The sequence below is a fragment of the Grus americana genome, chromosome 16, assembly GCF_028858705.1.
Source record: "Grus americana isolate bGruAme1 chromosome 16, bGruAme1.mat, whole genome shotgun sequence".
In the NCBI taxonomy this organism is placed as follows: Eukaryota; Metazoa; Chordata; class Aves; order Gruiformes; family Gruidae; genus Grus; species Grus americana.
The window spans coordinates 3133898-3150265 of NC_072867.1; the positions used below are offsets into that span (position 1 = coordinate 3133898).

Consider the following 16368-nt stretch of genomic DNA (forward strand, 5'->3'; position numbering starts at 1 on the left):
ACCACGTGGGTGCTGGGTCCCTGGGGTGTCACCGTGCAGGTGCTGGGTCCCTGGGGGGGGGGGTGTCACTGCCAGGGAGTGTCACCGTGTGGGTGCTGGGTGCCTGGGGGTGTGTGCGGGGCACTGGGTGCTCTCGGTGCACCCCCGCCGCCAGCCCCACAGCACCGGGGGGCCACGGGTGACAGGCTGGCCCCACACGCAGGCCTTGGCGCGGCCCGGCGCTTTGTTTGCGGTCCGGCCTGTTCCCCGGGTCCCTCCCTGCTGCTGCTGCCCCGGGGAGCGGCAGAGCCCCGGGACCGGGGGAGCTCCCGGGTCTGGCGGGGAAGCTGAGGCTGTGCGGCCGCTCCCCCTGCCCGGGGGCCTGTGCCTGCTCGTCCCCGGCGGGGGTTCGTCCCCGGGCACCTTCCCCCCCCCGCAGCACCCCGGTAGCCCCGGCCCCCGTTGCCCAGGCCCAGGCCCCGGGCGGGCCGCGGCGGGGCGGTGCCGCCGGAGGAGGAGGAGGAGAGGGAGGCGGCAGCCGGGCTCCCCTCCCCGCGCCGCCGCCGCCGCTGCTACCGCCACCCTGGGCCTGGGCCTGGGCCCGTGCAGGCCGCGCCCGGCCCGGCGGGGCTTTGCCGTGGCCGGGCGGAGGCGGCGGGGCCGGGCCGGGCGGTTCGCGGAGCCGCCATGAAGCCGAGCGGAGGTGAGGCGAGGCCGGGCTCCGCGGTGACCGGGGCCGCCTCGGTGCGGGCCGGGGCAGCGGGTACCCCCCGTCCTCCGGGACACCCCCCCCCCCCCCAATCCCCATGGGGAGGGCGGGAGGAGCGGGGTGAGGCCCAGGCCGGGGGGGGTAACGTGGCCGTCCCGCCGCCCAGAGGAGCCGGTCCTGCTGGCAGAGCTGAAGCCGGGTCGTCCCCAGCGCTACGACTGGAAATCCAGCTGCGAGACCTGGAGCGTGGCCTTTTCCCCCGATGGCGCCTGGTTCGCCTGGTCGCAGGGACACTGCGTGGTCAAGCTGATCCCCTGGCCCCTGGAGGAGGCCGAGCTGTGAGTTAGGGGGGCGGCTGGAGGGAGAAGGGGGTTGCGCGGAGCCGGGGCGGGGGGATGCTGGGGGGCCAGGCCGTCCCGGGGGGTAAACGTGCACCCCTCCTTTCTCCCGGCAGTTGCAAAACCTCGGAGCGCAAGAGCCGCGGCGGCAAAGCGGAGGGAAGGAGCCGAGGGGTGGCCAAGGAGAAGACGCTGGAGTGCGGCCAGATCGTGTGGGGCCTGGCCTTCAGCACCTGGCCGGCGGCAGAGGAGACGGACCCTGCCTGCGCCGTGGCTCTTCCCTGCCTGATCCTGGCCACCGGGCTCAACGACGGGCAGATCAAGGTCTGGGAGGTGCAGACAGGTGAGTGGCCCTCACCGATGGCGGGAGCAGCCATGGCTTCAGGCTGGTTTCTCTCTCCTTGCTCCCCTTTGGAAGGAGGTCCTGTCTTCAGCCTTCCCCGAATACTTCCCTGGGGTGAGCGGGAGCCCCCTGCCCCATCCCAAGCAGGGCTGCCTGTGCCTGAGGGTCACTGCCTCGTTCCCTGCGGCGGGACAGCACTCAGCGCGTCCCCTCTCTGCAGGACACCTCCTCTTCAGCCTCTTGGGGCACCAGGACGTCGTCAGAGACCTGAGCTTCGCTCCCAATGGAAGTCTTATCCTGGTGTCGGCCTCACGGGACAAGACCTTGCGTGTCTGGGACCTGAGCAGAGATGGTAGGAGCATGCGGGGACGTCCCTGGTGCGCGGTCACCCTGGGCTGAGGCTGAGCTCTGCTGTGAGAAATAGGAGGGAGAAACCCACCCTAGTTGGGGAGATGGTGGGAGAGGATCTTTGGGGACAGTGTTTAAGGAAGAAGGGGAGAGTCCTGCGACACGGAGCAGAGCTGTCCTCTTCCAGGTGGGGCTTGGGAGGTACAGGAGGGGGTTGCAGGTAGACAGAGCTCGGGATCTGCCTAGGGGAACCCCCCAGCCCCACGTGGATTCCCTCTCAGGAAAGGGAGAGGAAAGCAGGGGCAGGGCACAGCGCTGTCTCTCGTGCTCCCGTCTTGTGACTCGTGTGTCTGCCGTCCCCAGGGCGGCAGGTCCAGGTGCTGTCAGGCCACGTGCAGTGGGTCTACTGCTGCTCCATCTCCCCAGACTGCAGCATGCTCTGCTCCGCTGCTGGAGAGAAGTCGGTGAGTCCTGTGGGATGGAAGCCATCCCGTGTCCTGCTGAATCCAGACCTCCATGTGCCCTCCATGTGAGAAGCCCCCCTTGGCAAGCCAGGCCAGAGCCGCCCTCGCTCCTCAGCCCTTCTGGTTCTGCCTGGAGGAGCTGGGACCAGAGCCCACGTGCCTTAAACCCCACGGGGGAGATGCTTCTCCTCTGTTCCCACCCCAGGGATGCTCCCAGCCTCAGCCCCTGCCCGTGTCCCGCAGGCGCTGCTGTGGAGCATGCGGTCCTACACCCTCATCCGAAGGCTGGAGGGACACCAGAGCAGCGTGGTGTCGTGTGACTTCTCGCCAGACGCGGCGCTCCTCGTCACCGCCTCCTACGATGCCTGTGTCATCATGTGGGACCCCTACACCGGGGAGCAGCTGAGGACACTGCGGTACGGAGCCGGTGGGGCCGGTGAGGGACTGTGGAAGGGGGACAGAGCGATGCTGTGGCAGTTTGTCGGGGCCAAGCGTGGCCTTCCCTTCTAGTTGGGCGCAGCCAGCACCTCTCCCCTGTCTCCAGCAGCTGAAGGGGGGCTCTGACTTGCTGGGTTGGGCCCCTCTGCCAGCCCCGGAGCCCTGGGGATGGGGCTCACGGCAGCCTGGGGCTAACGCTGGGCTCCGTGTCCCCACCCGCAGCCACGTCCCCTTGCACTCGGCGGTGGACTACAGCAGCGAGGTCCACACCAGCTCCCTGCGCTCCGTCTGCTTCTCTCCTGAGGGCCTCTACCTGGCCACCGTGGCGGATGACAGGTGAGTGAAGCCCCTTGGGGACCTCCAGCGGGAAGAGAGTCCCCAGGAGGGCACCACCAAAACAAACCGGGAGCTCAGGACATGCCAGGGGGGAGCAGACTTCGCGTGCCAGGTCCCGCGCCAATGCCCGGCGTAAGGAGAAAGGGGCAACTGCCTGGGACACCGCAGCTCGGCTGCGGCAAGGGGTAGCAAGGTCAGGGCCCTGTCACCCCTCTGAGTGACGAGCCAGGGCCCTGTCCTCCTGCGTGCTGTGCCGCCCTCGCCGCGCCCCTCGGCACGGTCGCTAGTTCTGTCTGCGTCCAGCTCGGCTCTACAGGGGACAGTGCCTCCCGCCTCGCTGCCGTGTTCTGACACTCCTGGGATGCTCTAAGCCCAAGGGAAGAAAATCCCACTCCAGAGTTTGCATGCGTTCAGGTGAACCCAGAGGCTTTATTTTAGCTGCAGGCACTGCGCGGATGTGGTCCTGGCATCGTGTCCCCTCCCTTTCTCCTTAGGCTCCTAAGGATCTGGGCGTTGGAGCTGCGGTCTCCGGTTGCGTTTGCTCCCATGACCAACGGCCTGTGCTGCATGTACTTTCCACACGGCGGTTTCATTGCCACAGGGTGCGTACGTGGGAGAAGAGAGCGGAGAAACACGTGGCTGCTCCCTCCTCCTGCAGCTCCGCAGCTGCTCAGCGAATTCTGGGCTTCCCTGGGGGTGCAGGCTGGTTTCTTGGGCTGGGGAATGCGTGGTTGCTGCAAGCTCGGGATGTTTAAGGGTAATTGAGTATTCTCGCGTCGCTCTGCCCTGTGCTCACGGCTTGTTTGGGTCCCGTTGCAGGACCAGAGATGGCCACGTCCAATTCTGGACTGCTCCAAGGGTCCTCTCGTCGCTAAAGCACTTGTGTCGCAAAGCTCTGCGCACCTTCCTGACAACGTACCAGGTCCTCGCGCTCCCCATTCCCAGGAAGCTGAAAGAATTCCTTACTTACCGGACCTTTTAAGGCAGCGCGGAAAGCGGAGGGATGGAGGTGACAACCCTCTGCCTGGTGACGGGGCTTGGCCTGGGTCAGAGGAGGCACCGCAGCAACGACGTCTCGCTGATTTGTGAGCCGTGGGGCAGGAGGATTGCTGCTCCCCTTGTTTTGGGGCTGTGTCCGTGAACACGGAGGGATTTTTTGGTATAATAATACTAGAACCCAGCAAAACTGCGCGCAGAGGGCAAGGGACACAGGTCCCCCTGTCCCCCTGTTATCCGCAAGTTTTGGGTCAGGTGCTTTTGCTCCCAAGTGCAATGTTGTGGGTTGAGGGTTAGAAGCTGCAGTCTGAGCGGAGCTTTTGTTGTTTGTACGAATACGGGGGCTACAACCGTCCCTGACAAAACCGACCCTCACCGGGACCGGCTCGTACTGTAGCTTAGTTCCTGGAGGAACACGGGCTCTGTGTGAGCCGGACAAACCTGAGCAGGTCTCTGCGGACTAGACAGCAGCGATGACAGAATAAAAAAAAAAAAATTGATTCCTCACATCTTTCCTTTTGGCTTGTAGAGGTGACCTGGGGAATACCTGGCAGGGCAGGGCTCCAGCCCGGGGCCTCCAGCCCTCCTGCCGCGGCTGCTGGGGTGGCAGCGAGCGCTCGCTGGGCTCTGACATGCGGCAAACCAGTGAGCGTTCAGCGGAGGCTGCTGGGGAGGATCAGTCCACCGCGAAGGCGGGACACTGAGCTTCGCACGGCCCCCAGCTCCCGTTCCTCCGTGGCTTGCTTTCCCCGCTGGAGCTCCAGCAGCCCGGTATCCAGACATGCTGTGCACGAAGCGGTCTCGTGCGCTTGTCTCCATCCCGCTTGGCTGGCGTCTGGAGTGACAGCCCGTGCTTTGAGCCCCCTGCGTGCTGGAGGGCTCGGTCCGTCTCCCCATTTGATGGAGAGGATGAGGAACATCTCCTCTAAACTGCTCCCCGGGATGTTTTCCCCCTTGAGCAGCCAAACCCAGAAAGCTTGGTGTTTCCCTAACCCGTATGAGTATCACCCACAACTGTATTCCCTCTTGTAACAGGGGGATGTCCCCGCAAGAAACCGCGCTGTCCCCGTGCAGTTCGCTGTGTGCGGCTGCCCCGCTTGGCTGCACGGGGGTGGCACAAGCTGCAGTTGTGCTCCTCAGCGTGTAAACGCCCGGGGCAGCTCTGCCCTGCAAGGAAGGGAGGTTTTGCAGGCAGGTGACAGCAGCTGGGCGTCAGCCTGCCTGGTGCGATGGCTTTGCAGTGGGACAGCGGGGACAGGGGGTGAGGTTTGACCACTGCCCTCTGGTCCTTGCCGTACGGGAGGGAAAAAAAAAGACAAGTGCAACCTGCTGGGCTTTAGAGGCACCTGTATTTCCCGGTGAAACTGTGAAACAACGCCGCCCGACTCTCGCGCCACGGCTGCAGGCTCAAGGCTTGCAAAAAGGGAAGGAAAAGCTGGATGGGGCGGCTGCGGGCGTGGGGCTGCCGATCCCTCCCAGCTTCTGCCGATCCCTCCCAGCTTCTGCCAGGTCTGGCTTTGCAAGCAAGGATCCGCCCAGCAGGACTCAGGCTTCGGCCACGATCAGGTCCCTGGTGACTTGGAAAGCCGCGATGAGGGAGCTCAGCTGAATCTTTTCGCTGGTCCCAGCAGCCAGCCGGTACCTGGAGCAGGGGGCAAGGGCAGGTTTGGGTGTTTACGCCACCGTCTGTGTCCTGACAAAGCGACAGCCCTGGCCGGGACGGAGCAAGCTAAGCACAGCGCTGGCAGGTTTATGCAGCGGGGATGGATGCACGGGGGGGCTGCGGGCGTCTGCCAGCGGTGCCCACCGGCTGCCAGGACTCGGCGCAGCGTGGTAGCGGTGACCCCCACAGGGTGGGCATGCTGGCACCCCCCCAGCTGGGGTGTTTCGGGGCAAGGAGCTGGGGTGAGCGGACACTTACTCAATGTCTGCCATTTTGATCAGCAGCTGGATGCGGACCGAGGGTGGGAAATCAACTGCGGAGAGAAGGAGATGGCGTGCGTCAGTGCGGGCTGGGGACGGACGGACGGTTGTCCCTCCCAGGGTGAGCCAGCAGCCGGCCCCGCAAGCCCCCACCTCTGTGCACAAACAGGTGGATCTCGGTGAGGATGTCGTGCAGGGCCAAGCCCTTCAGCGTCTTCAGCTCCGTGATTTCTGAGATGAGAGCGAGTCAAGAGTTTTCTTCCAGGCCTTTTCCTGTGAGATCCCACTCCTCACCCCCACAACAACCCTGGGGGCCCTCCCCAGCGAGCAGCACCCACCCCAGCCGGAGCAGGAGGTCGCAGGACGGGAAGTCCCGGCAAAGGGGAGGATTTATAGTGGTGGGAATGAAACCCCAGGGCCAGCGGAGGGAAAAGGATACTGCGATAGGCGGTGGAAAAGTCCTGGTTCAGCATCCAGTCGAGGATGTTGGCGATGTCAGACTTGAGGGGGTGCCCCGTGCAGGTGTAGACGTTCTCCTCTGTCACTTTCCCGAAGGCCATTGTGGTGCTCTGAGGAAGAGGAGGGTGGAGGAAGGATGAAGAGCTCGGCCCTTCCTCCACTGGCCCCTCCAGGGCAGCTGCCGGTGTGGGGCCGGCTCACACAAGGGGAGAGCGGCCGCGGCCACGCTCCGAACCTGCAAGATATTGAGGGCTCTACGCATGTCACCGCTCGAGAGGGTCACCAGAGCCTTCATCCCGTCCTCCGTCACATCCACCCTGGAAGACAAGACCTGGGGCTGCCGCAGGGCAATATAACCGTGGAAAACCAAACCCGCTGCTCCTCCTTGCACAGGGGAATGGGGAGAAGGGGGGCGCGACCCCCCCGCATCCCGCGCTGCCCCCCGCTCACCCCTCCTGCTGTATGACGTGCTGCAGCCGGGGCACCATCAGCTCCGGGGTGAGGGGTCCGAATCGGAAGCGCGTGCAGCGGGACTGCAGGGCGGGGATGATCTTGGAGAGGTAGTTGCAGATGAGGCAAAAGCGGGTGTTTTCGGTGAATTTCTCGATCACTGCAAAGAGGAGGGAGGAGAGGCTGGTCCTCGTCTGCCGCCTCGGACAGGCTGCCGCCCCCCGGGAAAGGTTAAGCGGTGCCAACGGTGTGGGGTCCCCAGCGCCCCTCACCTCGCCTCAGAGCGTTCTGAGCATCCTGGGTCATGGCGTCGGCTTCATCCAGGATGACGAGCTTGAAGCCTTTCCTTGAAAAGGGAGAGAAAAGGGGGTGGCTGTGGCTGTGGCCCCAGCTGCTGGCTTGGTGCTGGAGAAGGGGGAGCGAGGGGGCACTTATTGCCAGCCTGACCCCCACGAATGCTTCCAGGGAGCCCTCCCTTCCCCTCCAGACCGACATCCTTACCACCCTCATCCTCCCTGCCCCCTGGGCACCCCTGGCCCCTTCTCATCCGCACCGGCACGCGCCCACCCCAGCAGCCCCCCCCAACCCCACCTCCCAAACCAAACGCCGGGGCAGGCTGTGTCGGTGTGTGGGGGGGTGCCAAAGGGACGGGGAGCTTTGGGAAGCGCAGACCCGCCGCTTACTTAAAGATGGTCCTGGTGCTGGCGAAGCTCAGGATGGGTCCTCGGACGATGTCGATACCCCGGTCATCGGAAGCGTTGAGCTGGAGGGAGACGGCGTAGATCCGCATCCCTGCCTAAGGATGCGCCTAGGGGTGGTGGGGGGGGAACCCCTCCACCCCCCCCCCCATCCCATCCCCGCTTACCTCCAGCACCATGGAACCAAACTCCCGTTCCCGGTAGAGCTGCTTTGCGCAGGCGAGGATGGTCGAAGTCTTACCGGTACCGGGAGGACCATAGAGGAGAAGATGCGGGAGCCGATCCTCACTGATAAACCTCTGCACTGGAGAGGGGATAACGGGATTGGGGGGGGGTGCTGGGATGCCCTATAACCCACCCCCCCGGGTGGTCTTGCAGGCTGGGGGGGGTTATTTACCGGTGCTGAGGATATCCCGATGAGACACCAACTCCGACAGTGCCTGCGGCCGGTATTTCTCCACCCTGCAACCGGAGGAGGAGGAGGAGGAGGAGGATGTCAGCTTGGGGTAGAGCCCACCGATCTCCCCCCCCCCCACACCCCCCCCGCTTCTTTTCGCCGATCCCGGCCGTACCACGGCAGATTCCCGCCAGCTGAGCGCGCCATTATCACGATATCTCGCGAGAGCACCCGGGATGGGGCGGAACGGGCGGGGCGGCCGTACGGCCCGTTCCGCCCCATCCCGGGTGCAATGGCTTAAAAAAACCCCGGGAGGTTCAAAAAAAATCCCAAAAAAACCAAAAAAGAGAGGCGATGGGGTGGAAAAAAACTCGCGGGGAAAATCCCCTCGCTGGCAAGGGGTGGGAAAACATCAAGAGCTGCAGGAGAAATCTTCTAGAAACGCGCAAAGTTGCTTTCTTATTTTTTTTTTTTTTTTCCTTCCCAGCCTAGCTATTCCTCACGGGCGATTTCACCTCTTTCTTGACCAGATTGCTTGAAAGATTTATTTATTTTACTTTATTTTATTTTATTTTATTTTATTTTATTTTATTTTATTTTATTTTATTTTATTTTATTTTATCGTATTGTATTTTATTGTATTGTATTTTTATTTTATTTTTATTGTATTTTATTTTATTTTATTTTTTATTTTATTTTATTGTATTGTGTTTTATTTTATTTTATTTTTTATTTATTTTATTTTATTTTATTGTATCATATTGTATTTTATTGTATTGTATTGTGTTTTATTTTATTTTATTGTATTGTATCGTATTGTATCGTATTGTATTGTATTTTTATTGTATTTTATTGTATTTTATTTTATTTTTTATTTTATTTTATTTTATTTTTTTTTTATTTTATATTTTATTTTATTTTATTTTATTTTATTTTATTTTATTATTTTATTTTTTACTGGTTGCTCTTTAACGTTGTTAAAATTGATGGGTGCATCCCCCTGCAATGATTCTGCATCGTTAGGACCGGCTGAATTATTAACCAACATCTGAACTGCCTGTCCGGGCTTATTTACCCGTTATACATCTCGGGTAGGGGACCGGTAGGTCACATCAGACTTGATAAACAGCGCAATCAATTTGTAGCGCTGTCGATAGGTTCGTTAACAGCCCTGAGGAATCGGGGCGCATCCCTTCGGAAGAGGACGCGGGAATTCCAGGTAGCCGGTGGCAGAGATGCTCTTTCACAGGGAAAGGAGCCAGGCGCTCCTCGAGAGGTGAAGTCCAAGGGATGGATCCGTCCGTCGCGGAGGCGGAGATGCTGTTTGGCATGTTAATAATAAAGAAATAAAAATGCTAATATCAGAAAGGCCCCTTGCCTGCGGAGCGGCACCGCAGCCTTTAAGATGAACGAAGACAACCCTGAATTTAAGGGGTCGGCAACAAGCCCGGGCAACGGTTTAGCACCCGTGGCCGATGGTCAACGGCGCGTAAAAGCTTCCTGGGGTGGTTTTATGGGGAATTTGGTGGGAAAAGCCTTGCGTGACGCTGCGGGGACTCTCCGGCCAGCAAAGGGTTGGTTTCACAAGGGACGGTTTGGTTGGGTTTGCCTGGAGCCGGCCGTGCCGAGGGGATGTCATCGTCTCCCTTCCCAGCGGGATGCTGTGCCCCGGGAGAGCATCGTCCTTGCTAGGCGCGAGGAAAAATGGAAATGAACCTGATTTCAAGGGACTCTCTGTAGCTCTGAGCTCACGGACGTGCAAGAAAACCAGCACAGGTGAATTAAATCATTACAAAATACATTTTATAGAAACCAATTGTGCCACAACCGACTTGTGTTTAAGAAATGAAGCAGTTAATGGCGCTGAGTAACAACGCGCACAGCTAGCCCGCGTACGAAATCCAGGCACTGATAACGAAGGAAAGGAATAACTGAAGCTGTCCAAGGCTGTGGAACAGAAAAGCACAGGTTTTCTTCTTGATCTCGGGCCCGTTCCCGCTATCCGTGATGCACATCTGCCTTTCGCACCGCGGGCCAGCCCGGGTCAAGCGCGTGGGTCGTCCCACTGACTGCAGTAGGGTTTTTTGGGGAGTGTGAGGTTCGGCGCACCCCCCAAATCACTGCAGGTCTGCTGCTGCTGGTGGTTTTGGTTTCAGTTTTTTTTTTTTTCTTCCAGTGGAATCTCCCCGGTTGCATTTTATTTTGACTTGACTCGACTCGACTCGACTTTACTTTACTTTAAAGGGCAGATACTGGGATTGTGGGATTTTTTTTTTTGCCCTGGAAGCTGCTGGAGTCATGGGGAGGGGGAGGAGCGGCATGGTCAAAAGATGCCAGGAGGGATCCACTTGCTCCCCAGTACCCTAATTTTGAGCCGGTGCTCTCAGCAACCTTCCTCCTCTGGGTACCATCCCATCCTTCCCTCCCTGGAATCCGGGAACAACGGGCTGAGAAACGGCTGGGCCGGTAGCTTGGATGTTTTAGGGGAAAAAAAAAAAAAAAATCTGTTGTTGCAAATGAGCTGAGTACAGAGTACAGAGAGTGCCTTGGCCTCTTATCTCTGGTTTGGTTATTGAAAGATTTGATTAACCACAGAAGCCATCAGGAGAGAAAATTTCCAGCGTGGTGGTTGGGTTTTTTTTGTTTTTTTTCCTGTGCTCCAGTTAATGACAGGAATCACATCGCATTTCCAACACGGGCGATAGTTCAATATCTGGCGATTACTGCCTTCCCCAAGCGCCTGCCGCAGCAGTCAAGCGAATGCCGGCCTTTCCGGAGGGCTCTGCCTCCCTCTTCCCGCAGGAAAAGCCGGCAGAGCCGGAGGATGCTTCTCCTGTGGGACCCCCACAGCCCCCCCAGGGCTACACCAGTGCCCACCAGTGCAACCCAGCCGCTGCGGTGCTGCTTCCTCCCACCCAGCCCAGCTGAAGCATATGCATATAAACATGCAACAAAATTAAGACGGCAGCCCAGCTATGATGGGATCCCCCGTATTACGGAATCGCGCCAGGGTTTCCCTCCCAGCTGCCCGCTCAGGTGGGTTTTCACCGCCCGGCCCCGCTCTGGTTTGCAAAGTGTCTGAGCGAGTCCTGGCCTGGGCAGAAGGGAACGGCTCTGTGCGGTTCAGTCTGGCATCCCCTTTCTATCCTATCCTATTCTGTTCTGTTCTTGTTCTTGTTCTTGTTCTTATTCTTATTTTTATTCTTATTCTTATTCTTATTCTTATTCTTTATTCTTATTCTTATTCTTATTCTTATTCTTATTCTTTTCAGTTTGGGTATGGCTTTTCCTTTTCCTTTTCCTTTTCCTTTTCCTTTTCCTTTTCCTCTTCTTTTTCCTTTCTCCATATTCTATATTCTATTCTATTTTCTTTTCAGTTCGGGTATGTTAGTCTGGCATATTTTATTTTATTTTAATCATATAATCTTCTTCTTTCTTCTTCCTTTCTTCTTCTCCCTTCTTTTTTTTTTTTGGAGTTGGCTTTTGGAGCCTTTTTGATGTATTTTCCTCCCCTTTATCACCCCTCCCAACCCCAAGTCCCTCGGAGGCTCCCCGGGCCGGCGGCAGCGGGTGCAGGCAGGGTCCTGCCCTCGGCCACTGCCCCGCTCTCCCTCGGGGGAGCTGCTGGCGTTTCCCATCTGGGGGAGCCCCCTCTGGCTCCCCCTTACAGACGGGGTCGGGGCCACCCTGCAGAGCCAGGGTGGCTGCAGCTTTGGGTCCCTTCTTGGCGGGATAGCGCAAAACCGACCAGAACACTAAAATTCCAAAAATGTCTATAAAATCCCCTAACTTGCTTCTTCCCACCCTCAGAGAGGGTTTTTGTCGGTCAGCAAACAGCTCGTTAGTGAGAGGGAGGAAAAGGGACATGTGTGGTCATCCCAATGCGGGGGCAAGCCTGGAAATTAAATCATCTGATTAAAAAAAAAGCCAAAAATCAGCAAATTTCAAACTTTTTTAACCATAACCCGACTCGGAGTGAGATGACCACTGCAAGCGCAGTGGATAAAGGTCTTGGAGGTTTGGTTTGTGTTCTCCGTGGAGTTGATATGGACTGGGATGGGTACGTCAACTGGGAATAAAGTCAAATATCCAACGCCAAGGGGGTCACGGGTGAGAAGAAGCTTTGCTGGGGGGGGAGTGGGACAGGCGGAATTTCTTGCAGCATCGTCCTGGCTCCGTCTCTCCCAAATAACTGCTGAGCTTGTTGGCCAGGTTGGCCATTCTTGGCTGCCTCCAGGTACCTTTTTTTTATATATATATACATATAAAAAAAATAAAAATTATATTAACATTATATTTAAAATTATATATAAAATTATATATACACAGACACGCACATATAATATGTATATAAAATGTTTTATATGCATACAGGAAGCTCCTGTAAAGCTTTTCAAGCATGGCAGCCGGCAGAGGGAAAGGCTCTTCTTCAAGGGAAGGGCTTCAGCACTGGGGGAGTCAGTGCGTGCCGCCTGCACCCCCTTTCCTCTGCCGCTCCCTGGGGCTGGGCTGAACCCCAAAATATCTGAGCGTGCTAGAGAGGAACGGGGTTCATCCCCTGTGTGTGGGGTTAGTGCTTCTGTAGGGGCTCTGGATGCTGGGACACGGAGATCCAGGGGTGCGCGCGGGGCTGGGGGGGGTTTTTGGCTTCTGGACAATGTGGGCGTGAGCGTGGGGCTATCACCGTGGCTTCTGGGCGAGGGGCAGCAGAGGGGTGTCTGGGTGCCATCCTTCTCCCCTGCACTCTGCTGCTCCCCCAAACTGCATCCTCAGTATTTTAACCCCCTTTTGTGGCAGCTGGAGCAGCGCTGGGAGGGGGGAGTGCGGGGGAGAGGAGGGGGAGGCACACTGCGGTGCAGCATCTTGATTTTTATTTGGTTTTGCTCCCTTTTGGGCTAAATCCCGTCACCAGGGCAGGGACCGCAGGGTCAGTCCTTGGCTTTTCCCAGATCCCGCTGGAGAGTTCCGTCCTGGCTGCCCCCCCCGCTCGTCCTCTTCTGTGTGACCCTTGGGGTCCGTGGAGCAAGGCAGGATTTGGCTGCTCCTGCTGCCCCTCCTGCCCCCCAGTGATGTGAATCCTTCCTCCCTGCCTTCCGCAGTGGGGGCTACAGCGCAGTACCCCCTTGCACCCCAATATCGCTTCCTTAGGCCTTTGGGGGTGCACATCCCCTGTACCCCCCCCAGCTGTACCTGCCCTGCAGCCACACACAACACAGCCTGGCCTGGCTGCTCTGCAGCAGCAGCCCCCAGCGCAGCAGGAGCCCCAGTTGCACCAGGGACCCCCATTGCAGCAGCCCCCCACAATGCAGCAGGGCCCCCTAACGCAGTAAGGCCCCCATACAGTAGGCTCCCCCATTGCAGCCGGGACCCCCCTGTTACACCAGAGTTCCCCCAAGGACCCCTACTGCAGTTGGGCCCCCATTGCACCAGTCCCCCCATTGCAGCAAGTCCCCACCATTGCACCAGGGTCCCCCAGTGCAGCTGCACCCCTGTGACACCAGTGTGTGTGTCCCCACTTCAGCAGGGCCTCCTATTCCACAAGGCCCCCCATATTGCCCCAGGATCCCCCACTGCAGCAGGGCCCCCCCATTGCACTAGTGCCCCCATTGTGCCAGCACCCCCCCGTGTTGTACTAGTCCCCCCCATTGCACTAGTGCCCCCTCATTGCACTAGTGGCCCCATTGCACCTGCCCCCCATTGCACCAGGCCCCCCCATTGCACTAGTCCCCGCATTGCACTAGTCCCCCCCATTGCACCAGGGTCCCACCATTGCAGCAGATCCCCCCATTGCACCAGGGTCCACCCATTGCACCAGGCCCCCCATTGCACCAGGGTCCCACCATTGCACCAGGCCCCCCCATTGCACCAGGCCCCCCCATTGCACTAGTCCCCCCCATTGCACCAGGGTCCCACCATTGCACCAGGCCCCCCATTGCCCTAGTCCACCCATTGCACCAGGCCCCCCATTGCACCAGGGTCCCCCCATTGCAGCAGACCCCCCCATTGCACCAGGCCCCCCATTGCACCAGGCCCCCCCATTGCAGCAGACCCCCCCATTGCACCAGGCCACCCCATTGCACCAGGCCCCCCCCCATTGCACCAGGCCCCCCCATTGCACCAGGCCCCCCCCCATTGCACTAGTCCCCGCATTGCCCCTGCCCCCCCCCCCGCACCCCCCTCCCCGGGGGCTCCCCCCGCCGCACCGTGCCCGGGGCGGGGGCAGGTGCCGGTACGCGGTGGCGGAGAGATGGCGGGGGGTGGGGGTGTGTGCGCGGGGGTGTGCGGGGGGGTGTGCGGGGGGGGTGTGCGGGGGGGGGGGTGTTTTACCGCGCGGAGCGGCGCGCAGCGAGCGCGGCCCCGCGGTGCCGGAGCGCGCCGCCCCCGCCCCCGCCCCGCCGCGCCCGGGGGGGGGGGGAAGGCGGCCGCGGCGCCGCGCTGACGGCTCGGTGGGCACCGCGGGGCCCCGATGCTGCGGGCCGCGGTGGAGCGGGGCTGAGCGGCGCGGGGGGGGGGGGGCGGGTAAGGGAGGGGGGGGGCCGCGGCGGCGGAGGGTGGAGGGGAGGGAGGCGGGGAGGGGGGGGGGCGCGGCGAGCGATGGATGAGGACAACATGACGAGGAGCGAGGAGCAGCAGCTGAGTCTGCAGAAGGCGCTGCAGCAGTGCGAGCTGGTCCAGAACATGATCGACATCAGCATCTCCAACCTGGAGGGGCTCCGCACCAAGTGCGCCGCCTCCAACGACCTCACGCAGAAGGAGATCCGCACCCTGGAGGTAGGGGCCCGCCGGCACCCCCACCCCCCCCCCGTATCCAACCACCCACCCCCCCCACCCGGGCCGTGCCGGGCTCCCCCGCGGCGCTGCGGTGAGCCCGAGTGAGGCTGCGCGCTCTGCAGGTGGCCCCGAGGTGGGTCCGGCCCCCCCAAACCCTCCTGCCGGTAGCGCCGGGGGGGGCCCGGCCCCGGTACTGGCCTCCCGGTATCCCCTCCCCGGCCCGGCCCCGGCCCCCCAGCATCCTCCCGGCCCGGCCGCATCCCTCCCCCCGGGCTCGTACCGCCCCGTGGGGCTGCATCCCCTCGGCCCACCTGCATCCCTTCCGCCGGTGCATCCCCCGGCCTGGCCGCATCCCTTCCCGGGGCTCCTACCTCCCCGTGGGGCTGCATCCCGCCCCCCAACCCCGGCTCGGCCATATCCCTTCCGCCGGGCTCCCGCTTCGGCCGGGCTGCATCCCCCTGGCCCAGCTGCATCCCTTCCCGGGGTTCCTACCGTCCCACCGGGCAGCATCCCCCCGGCCCGGCTGCATCCTTCTCCCCCCCTCCATGCTCCTACCTTCCGAGCTAGCTGCATCCCCTCGGCCGGGCTCCAGCCCCTCACCGGGAGGCAGGCCAGCATCATCCTCGCCCCCGGTAACTCTGCCGCGGTGATGCAACGCCTGCCCAAAGCCTCCAGCCTTCCCCGGTAGCGGGGAGAGCCCCGGCGGGAAGGGGAGGCTTCGCCAGCCGTGGCCTCCGTGCTGCCCAGGCAGCGAGGCCGTGCCGAGGGGAGCACCGGGACGGATTTATTTCTGTTTCATAGATGGGGAAAAACACACCTAAATAAAAGCTGCCGAGCGGGGCCCCGTCTGTTGTAGCCCCGTAGGAAGAGGTTCCCCTCGGATGGTGCCGGATCGCGGCTGGGGATGGATTTGGGAGGTGGGCAGGCCAGGGTGGGCAGGCTGGGGTGCCTGGGGGCGAGCGGGACCCCGCAGCCGGCGGCGGAACGGGGAGAAGCGTGGCCGTGATAGTGCCGTGACCCCGGGGAGACGCCGGCGGGGCCGTGGTGGTGTGGGGGTGGCTGACATGGAGCCGGCGCTGTGGGTGGTGGGATTTCGGAGCCCTGCCCTGCTCAGGCCTTTCGGGGGGTGCTTTCTAACCTGGCTGCTCTCACCAAGAACCCAAACGTGGTGGCATAGCGGGTCACCAAAACGCCCCGTCCTGCTGCTTTTGCTCCCAAAACTCCCGAGCGCCGCGGGAGCGAGCGGGGCATCGCCGTGCCACTGCTGTGCCGCTCGCGTTGGGTGACCCCGGGGTTGGGGCGCAGCTCCCCGCTCTGCATCCCGGGCAGTGATTTGTGCCGCGTTCCCACACGGATCCTGCCGCCGCCTCCCCTTGCTCCGAGCCCCGTCCCGTCCTCTCCTCTCTGCGGGCTCAGCCTGGAGCTGTTGGGCCACGCGTGGCCCCGGAGCACCCTCGGAAGAGGGACAGGGAGGCGGGGATGAAGCGGCAGCGGTTTTGGGGTGTGAGGAAGACTTTGTGGGGAGCAAGCAGGCTTGAAAACCCTCCAGAAGAGCCGATGCCCAGAGGTGCAGGTCTACAGAAGTTTGTCCCACGTGGAGTGATGGCCTCGTTAGGGTCAGCACGGCTGACGAGTTGCTGCCTCCCTCCCGCTGACGGGACCGAGGGGAGCTGAAGAGCGCGGTGAAGCCATCCCGGTGGGATGCTTCTTCCCGGCATC

General features: G+C 61.0%; 3 protein-coding genes across 5 annotated transcripts in view; 2 read left to right on the top strand and 1 right to left on the bottom strand.

Annotated features, from left to right (window-relative positions):
• Positions 1-376: 376 nt before the first annotated feature.
• WSB2 (WD repeat and SOCS box containing 2) lies at positions 377-4458 on the top strand. The gene is made up of 9 exons (XM_054844798.1): positions 377-682; positions 855-1026; positions 1143-1369; positions 1590-1721; positions 2081-2181; positions 2425-2597; positions 2842-2955; positions 3450-3557; positions 3775-4458. Exons 1-9 carry the CDS (start codon positions 667-669, stop codon positions 3935-3937), a joined length of 1206 nt encoding a protein of 401 aa, XP_054700773.1. The 5' UTR covers positions 377-666; the 3' UTR covers positions 3938-4458.
• An 823-nt stretch (positions 4459-5281) lies between these two features.
• RFC5 (replication factor C subunit 5) lies at positions 5282-8095 on the bottom strand. The gene is made up of 11 exons (XM_054844719.1): positions 8054-8095; positions 7879-7943; positions 7649-7785; positions 7467-7546; positions 7056-7129; positions 6784-6943; positions 6569-6650; positions 6314-6443; positions 6028-6105; positions 5873-5927; positions 5282-5593 (listed from the first exon to the last, which is right to left on the bottom strand). The coding sequence occupies exons 1-11, from the start codon at positions 8083-8085 to the stop codon at positions 5497-5499; spliced, it is 990 nt and encodes a 329-aa protein (XP_054700694.1). The 5' UTR covers positions 8086-8095; the 3' UTR covers positions 5282-5496.
• Positions 8096-14469: 6374 nt separating this feature from the next.
• The window catches only part of KSR2 (kinase suppressor of ras 2), an 85748-nt gene continuing 83849 nt past the window's right edge, over positions 14470-16368 (top strand). For all 3 annotated transcript variants that reach the window (XM_054844716.1, XM_054844718.1, XM_054844717.1), the window contains exon 1: positions 14470-14649. In XM_054844716.1, coding sequence (XP_054700691.1) covers positions 14473-14649 — 177 coding nt within the window. In that variant the 5' untranslated portion in view covers positions 14470-14472. The remainder of the gene's footprint in view (positions 14650-16368) is intronic.